Consider the following 7,858-nt stretch of genomic DNA (forward strand, 5'->3'; position numbering starts at 1 on the left):
TTCCCTGGTTCCTCATTATACTCTGCTGATCGTTGGGGAACAAAGAAGGAAGATATAGGACAACCAATAGCCAGGATCACTAGCAGCACTGCGGCTTTCCCTGGTTCCTCATTATACTCTGCTGATCGTTGGGGAACAAAGAAGGAAGATATAGAATGACCAATAGCCAGGATCGCTAGTAGCACTGCGGCTTTCCCTGGTTCCTCATTATACTCTGCTGATCGTTGGGGAAGAAAGAAGGAAGATATAGAATGACCAATAGCCAGGATCGCTAGCAGCACTGCGGCTTTCCCTGGTTCCTCATTATACTCTGCTGATCGTGGGGGAAGAAAGAAGGAAGATATAGAATGACCAATAGCCAGGATCACTAGCAGCACTGCGGCTTTCCCTGGTTCCTTATCGTCCTCTGCTGATCGTTGGGGAAAAAAGAAGGAAGATATAGGACGACCAATAGCCAGGATCGCTAGTAGCACTGCAGCTTTCCCTGGTTCCTCATCATGCTCTGCTGATCGTTGGGGAAGAAAGAAGGAAGATATAGGATGACCAATAGCCAGGATCACTAGTAGCACTGCAGCTTTCCCTGTTTCCTCATCATGCTCTGCTGATCGTTGGGGAAGAAAGAAGGAAGATATAGAATGACCAATAGCCAGGATCACTAGCAGCACTGCGGCTTTCCCTGGTTCCTCATTATACTCTGATCGTTGGGGAAGAAAGAAGGAAGATATAGAATGACCAATAGCCAGGATCACTAGCAGCATTGCGGCTTTCCCTGGTTCCTCATCATGCTCTGCTGATCGTTGGGGAATGCCCTAGATTTTGATCCATCATCACAAAGCGTTTCAGCACTTGAAATCAACAGATCCCAGGATGCTTAGGCTGAATCTGTCACTGAAGGCTTGGTGTTTCTTTGCAGCTCTGTTTTTAAGTTGGTCAGAGCAGGTAAATTATTTTAAATCTGAGCTACCCTCTTCTGATAGTGGAACAACATGCAGTAAATGACCCCATATCGCTGTCAGGTTTTCACCCAAAGTGACAGCGTGGTGATCCCTGAGGAAGTAAGATTTTGTGATACTTTTTTTATATTTTGCAGCTGAATGAAAAGGAAAGCAGACAAAGATTTATTTTGAGGGGGAGAGAGAGCCTGGAGTGTTCTTTGAAAAACAGAGGTTTTCTTGTCATAAATAGGACATGTTGGAGCTATTGTCCCTTTCAAAGGGGATGAGGTCACTGTCATCTTAGAAGGGGTAATGGAGGAGTGGCAGCTTCTGTGCACAGAGCTGGAATCCTTTTCCGCTTTCCTTCCCCACCTGTTGCTATTCTGTAAAAGAAGCTAAGAACTTGTGCAGGCAGGTAAGGTAGACAGGTGGCAGGAGAGGTAATACTTTATTGTTAAACAAGCTTTTATGTCAACATCCAACCAATAGCTTGTGTTAAAAATAAACAGGAGGGGACTCTGCGGGGGACCATATTGCTGGGGTGAGAGAGATTTGCAGGTGCTATCCTCTAAACCTGACTGGTTTGTGGCCCTTGCGGACCAGATGTTCCCCATCCCTGTTATAGCAGGGTTGGAAAAAGGATTTCTTTTGGATGACATTTACAAAGCCGAGATCTGCAGATCAATGACGCAGTCATGAAAATCACACTTAATGGTATCGCGTGCGTCAAAGCAGCCGTGTTGGCCCTGGGGAAGAGTGGGTCCCGGCACATGCAGGGGCCTGTAGCCTGCAAAAGACTCCACCTGATGCAGTAAGGGTGGTGGGTCAGGTTCTGTTCACTTGCAGTCTTGGGAGGAGTTACTGTTTTCGGGACGGCCAGGAAAACCCAGTGCTTAGAAAGGAAATCCAAAGAAACACGAGATTAGGTTTTATGACAAAACGTAACTAGCAAATTAGAGTGGCAGAAGTGGCTCTAGACCGGGGAAGGAGGGGGGGAGGGTCAGGGCCCTGTCACATAAGGAACTTGCCCCCCTCCCCCAGCTGCCTCCCCTAGCCTGGCTGGAGCACTTTGATTGTTTGGAAGGGAAGGCACTTGGTGCTTGCCCACCCTGAAATTCACTGTCCCGTCCCCCCATCCAAAAGCTTCTGAAGCTGGCGCTGGGGGAACAGGCCGGGCTGGTCAGAAGATGCACGTACACCCCACCACCACGTTCTCCATCACGCTCTTGTATTTGTTGCACCTCTTCCTCGGCTTCTGCTTCTGGCCGGCTTTGGCCGCCTGGCACAGACGTCTCTTCACGGGGATCTTGCTGTAGATGGGGATGCTGGTCATGGTGCGGTCCTCCTGCATGCTGAAGGGGTTAATGCAGCCTGAGCACAGGCATCGGGCTTCAGGGATATCGGCAGGAATGCGATGTTCATCGTGGTTTATACTGGGGAAGGGGAAAAAAATGGGCAGTATTTTTATTTTGTGTATATGAAGGCTTTCTGTTCACGGCTTTGCTAATTGCAGCACTACATCCCCAGCCAGGAGCGCTAATGCATCTCATTCCTGTCCCGCAGTCTCTCCACCTCTCGCACGCGCACAGGCTCCTCTCGGGGCTGCCTCACTTCTGTTGTGCAATTATTTAGTTGTTTACAGCGTCAATACAAATTGGTGTAGTCAAAGACGTAAACACTAATTAATCGGTGCTTTAGCAATATCACTATCTGCATTGAAATTAGGACACAAGGAACAAGTTCTGGGTGAGGCCTTTTTATTGGAGTAATGCAACGTGTGGGTAAGGAGCTCTGGAGAGTTATCCTCTCGTCAGCAGAGCAGTCAAGAAACGGCGCAGTTCCACCCGACCCTTGACAGCTCGTCACAGACGTAAGACATGAAGCCAATGACAGGGTCTCACCCAGCGGCGGATTCACGACGTCGGACCGGCCCGGGTATTCGCCGCCCAGGACACATCACGTCTGCCGAGTGTGGCTCTGTCACGGCCACACTCAGCAGACCACGTGACTGGAGCGATCGGCCCACCGGGGGATGCCCGATTTCTCCCCCCGCCCCTGCATTGACTCTTAATTCCACGCGTCCACAATTCTTCCTTCACATGAGGAAGGAAAGCAAATCAGCCAGAGCCCAAACTGTCCAGTATTTACCCACTTAGACTGATGCTGGAGGGGTTTCCACACCTCCTGACATACCAGCTAGTTTTGCTTACAAATTCTCCTTTCCCCAGTTATTCTTATAAAGAGCAGACCACAATCCATAATTCATATTTATTTTAAGTGTGTGTAAGTACAATCGTGCTATGGTCATATTTCCAAACTCTGAATAACACTGGCCTGCCAGACCATCTTAGTGAAAGGACGTCAAGTGGTGCCTGATGGTCTGTACAGGACTCTGGCACAATTCTGACTGCCTTTAGTGTAAATACAGTTCCCAGCTTCTTAGGCCCTGTCCTGGACTTTCCTTGGGATGCTTTTTAAGCTGCAAGGTCTTTTTTAAGGCACTGTTGTGCTTATTCTCTGGACAACTTACAGCTTATATCCATTCCAAAATGAGCTAGTACAGGTATTTTACAAAAGGGATGAGGGGAAAGGGGTAGACTAAGGAGTAATCTAAGGAAATGTTTCTTTACAGAGAGGGTGGTGGATGCATGGAACGGCCTCCCAATGAAGGTGATGGAGATTAGGACAGGATCTGAATTCCAGAGAGCATGAGATGATCTCTGAGGGAGGGGCAGGAACTGTAAAGCTGAAGTAATTGGATGGATGGCCAGACGGTCTCTTTCTACAGTCATGGAATGGACTTTAGTTCAGTGTTAGAGATGCTCCGCCTGCTATTGCAGTTCTGATGTCCACATTCAGCCAGCTCTGCCAATGCACCTCACTCCTGCCCTGCAGCACCCCCTGCTATTCCAGTACTGAGACCCTCACACACAGCTCTGCCAATGCACCTCACTCCTGCCCTGCAGCACCTCCTGCTATTCCAGTACTGAGACCCTCACACACAGCTCTGCCAATGCACCTCACTCCTGCCCTGCAGCACCCCCCTGCTATTCCAGTACTGAGACCCTCACACACAGCTCTGCCAATGCACCTCACTCCTGCCCTGCAGCACCCCCTGCTATTCCAGTACTGAGACCCTCACACACAGCTCTGCCAATGCACCTCACTCCTGCCCTGCAGCACCTCCTGCTATTCCAGTACTGAGACCCTCACACACAGCTCTGCCAATGCACCTCTTGCTATTCCAGTACTGAGACCCCAGACACAGCTCTGCCAATGCACCTCACTCCTGCCCTGCAGCACCCCCTGCTATTCCAGTACTGAGACCCACACACACAGCTCTACCAATGCACCTCACTCCTGCCCTGCAGCACCCCCTGCTATTCCAGTACTGAGACCCCCCCCCCCCCCCCCCCAATATAGCTCTCCTAGTGTACTACCTTATTATCCCACTTTGCCTGTCCTGCGCATATTCCATGCCTTTCACATCACTTAAAAGCCAGAGATAGAGAGTGCTTGCCTTGCTCAATGTTCCTTACCTGTACGTCCATGGAGAGAGGCTCCTCTTATTGGACACCCACAGCCTCAGGTTCACCTCGCACTTGCTGCCCACAGGCTCTGAGTTGTTTAAAAGCTGCTTCACCATCTCCTGGAGGCTTTGTTCATAATCCTCCAGCAAGGTGTAGTCCCTCTCCCCAGCCAAAGTGACCGAGTTCACTCCCAGCACGGGGTCGGGCGAGGACTTTTCGGACCCCCTTTCTGAGAGAGACTCTGGGTGACTATTCAGCCTGTGGTGTCCTTTCCTTCTGCTTTTCCCCTTCTTGTGCTTGCCTTTTGGGTGTTCAGCAGTGACCATTGCTGTGATCACTAAGACCATGCAGAGCAGAAGCTGAAATATAGAAGAGCATAGGTCATGCGGTGTCAGAGCGTCCGCTCTGCGCTCACACTGGTGCTTTCTCTGTCGTTCTGAACGTTTGGGGCATAGGAGGTCAGTAAAATGTGCTGGCAAGTTGTAGTGGTGGAGGTCGACTGTGGTCTCACCTGAAAACATCCATTGCAGAATAAAACTGCATAATGGGACTTTCCAAAATGTGATCTGACTTTGTGTCACTTTCAGGGCCCAAACAGGTAACATTTGGAAAATGCACTACAGAACAGAGATAAGATGCACAGAAGTAACTTTTTTTTGGAAGTAAAATAACGCATAATTAATGTTTGAGTACTGCAGCACTTCCAGAGGTCGTGAGGTTTGAAATAAGCACAGCTGTAAGTTAACTGGGAACAAACCATCACTTCTTGTATTCCTCTCCGCTCGTTCCTATGCGAATGCCACATTTTCTTCTTAAAATAACAAAAGCAGCATTTCCTTTTTGTTTTTCTATGGCTTCTTTTCTCGGTATTGGAGGTTTGACTGTGTGTGGGCATGTCTACAGGACGCAGAAAGCCAGGTTATAGTATAGGGCGAGCCGAAGGTAACATGGCTGGGGAACAAATCATGAAATGTGTTTTGCCGTGGCTTTCTTTCTTGTAAAACAACAATGCTGTGCCTTGAAGTCTTGCTTCGGGGACTGGCTGGGAGCTGCCAGCCGTTACCACAGTTCCTGACTTGGTTTGCTGCGGTGCTAGGGTGAACCCCCATTCTCCCGCACGATCGGGTCCCCTCTGTATGACAGAACCTCACCCAGCGTCCCATTTAACATTAGGCCTGGGGAGCACCGAGGTTTTACCAAAATGAATTTCACTGTTCTGGGCTCTTTGGCTGAAGCCCAGGCCGGGAGACCGCAGCTTTCCTAGAATTTAGCTGTAAATAAAGGGACAGGTGGAAGGCAGCTGAGGTGCAAACGCAGCTGTAACGCTGCGACAGTACAGAGGCGGCACCGCTTCAGTTCCCATGGCAGCCAGAGCTCTGAATCGCTTGCCTTTTTCCCCACGTTTATGCTCCTCTGATGAAGATTTTGTAAAACAATATAACTGTGTGGAGTCCAATGGAGTAAGATAATTATTCTGCCTCTCCCAGATTTGCCAGCCCCACCTTGCTGTTGCAGGCAAAAGGGGAACTGTATTCCTCTGCTTATGGAGGGACTTCAGTTTTTATGTTATTCTACTTGGGAATTTCAGTGTTTGAACCCAAAAGAAAGTGGTGACTTGGATATAACACAAGAGGAGAAAAATCAGTGGAAAAGTCATTCTTCTGACTTTTTTTTTTGTTTGTTTGTTTGTTTTACCAATAAAATTCCCAGGCAAAATAAAATAAAGGCCCCTAGCTCTATAATAAATCAACAGTAGTCAACGTTTGGAACAACCCTTGTGCATATGAGTTTGTAAATAGCTGCAGGTGTGCCCTTGTGTTAGTGTTGCTCACTCATTTTACTTCCAAAAACAACTTTCCTCTCTCCAAGTGCATCTACATCTCTGTATTTGCCAACCAAATTCATGCTCCGTTTTATCTTACTTTTCTCATGACAGCCTCTCAGCCCATTTCACATTTCAGAATCGAGCAATCCCATGAAATATTACCAAATGTAAATAAAGCAAACAGCAAATCGGCTTCAGCCAAGCACACAAAGCTACCTACCAGTTTCTGAGAGCAGATCATTTACAGTGAGCCAGAGACCGAGGCAGGGACTGGGAGCAGATCTCCTGCGAGGCCACAAGGTCCGTTTGGAAGGAAAGGGAATGAAAGCAGCGCTTTAGAAATAAAAGGTAACAGCCCCTAATCTAACGCCATCTCGCTGGGGGTGGGTCTGAGGCCCATAGGATGAGGGTGCTCTGCCAGCAGGGACGCTGTTTCTGAGCCAGCATGTGCCTTTCCCACCGTGAGTACACAGTAACCACTGATAGGCCCTTGGTGTTTGTTTTAACTTCTTCTTAAAGAAGCAAAACCTCGAAGCTGCACATCCCAATCAGCTTTCCCTGTGGGACCTGCCTTTTCAGAAGTGACGCTTTTCCCTTCATGGGGAGCAAGGCTGGACCTTTAACCCCCAGCTCGGAGGGCTTCTGGGGACAATGCAGAGCAGTTGTTCTATTCATTGACATTGCACATAATAGAGAGCCTAATCTTATAATACAGACTGGTCAATTAATTATTCCCTTTAAACCCCAAACAACAAAAACTTATCATTGCAGAACACATGGAGAGAAAAGGACAAAATTAGACTCGGCATTCAAAAATGTCTTGCAGCAGCCAGCAATAATGAGAAAAAGTCCTGTAACAAAATCGGCAAATTATTGAGTCATCGTTTTCTGATGTTCCTCAGGCAATGCATTCAGGTACACTTTCCAGATCTGACAAAAGGTGGAGCTTGCTTTGGGAGACTTCTAGAGAGCCGACCGATACTCCATACAAGCCAAATCAGCCATAAGGGTTTCCAACTCATTAAACCAATTAAACAAAATACCTTTTAGCAATCAAAAAGGCTTTAGGCAAGAATAACTTATAGAATTTGCTAATATAAATCTGGCCATCAAGATGGAAGTCTGCTGAAAATATTTTTTTTCCTGTTGTCATACCAAGATCATGAGTAACATTTCTCCAGAATATTTGGATCTTTGGACAAGTCCATAGATAATGGTATAAAGTACCTTTAGCAGCACATTTTAAGCAGTTATCTGTGTGAGCAAAACCAGCTTTATTAGCTCGTAACAGCAAACAAATTATTAGGAAAACTGCAACTCTCTTAAATCAACATTATCAGCCGCTTTAGGTTTTAAGTGCAGGGCGATTCCCTGCAAATCTTCCAAACAGCAGCCCACACCAGGCGTCAGGTTAATAAGAAATGGATGTAATTTAGAGGTTTAAATTCCATTTCTAGATTACTTGGAGGGAATGGTGATAAAATGGGTTCCAAGGAAAAGACTCCTCCAGCAAACTGGAGCCTTTCCAAGAGAAGTCATCCTGCGGGGCAAGGAGATAGAGAGAATGT

At 47.5% G+C, this 7,858-nt stretch overlaps 1 protein-coding gene across 1 annotated transcript; it reads right to left on the reverse strand.

Moving 5' to 3' along the window:
* Window positions 1-465: 465 nt before the first annotated feature.
* Window positions 466-6,652, reverse strand: IL17B (interleukin 17B). The gene is made up of 3 exons (XM_029583631.1): window positions 6,511-6,652; window positions 4,475-4,824; window positions 466-2,368 (listed from the first exon to the last, which is right to left on the reverse strand). The coding sequence occupies exons 1-3, from the start codon at window positions 6,529-6,531 to the stop codon at window positions 2,116-2,118; spliced, it is 624 nt and encodes a 207-aa protein (XP_029439491.1). The 5' UTR covers window positions 6,532-6,652; the 3' UTR covers window positions 466-2,115.
* Between the last annotated feature and the right edge of the window lie 1,206 nt (window positions 6,653-7,858).

Source organism: Rhinatrema bivittatum, chromosome 18 (genome assembly GCF_901001135.1).
Source record: "Rhinatrema bivittatum chromosome 18, aRhiBiv1.1, whole genome shotgun sequence".
NCBI lineage: Eukaryota > Metazoa > Chordata > Amphibia > Gymnophiona > Rhinatrematidae > Rhinatrema > Rhinatrema bivittatum.

Coding starts and splice junctions, on each gene's coding strand:
- IL17B (XM_029583631.1), bottom strand. CDS start 6,531: ATGATCTGCTCTCAGAAACTG. Junction 4,825..6,510: donor TGATCTGCTCTCAGAAACTG/GTAGGTAGCTTT, acceptor TCTATATTTCAG/CTTCTGCTCTGCATGGTCTT. Junction 2,369..4,474: donor CTCTCTCCATGGACGTACAG/GTAAGGAACATT, acceptor CCCCTTCCCCAG/TATAAACCACGATGAACATC.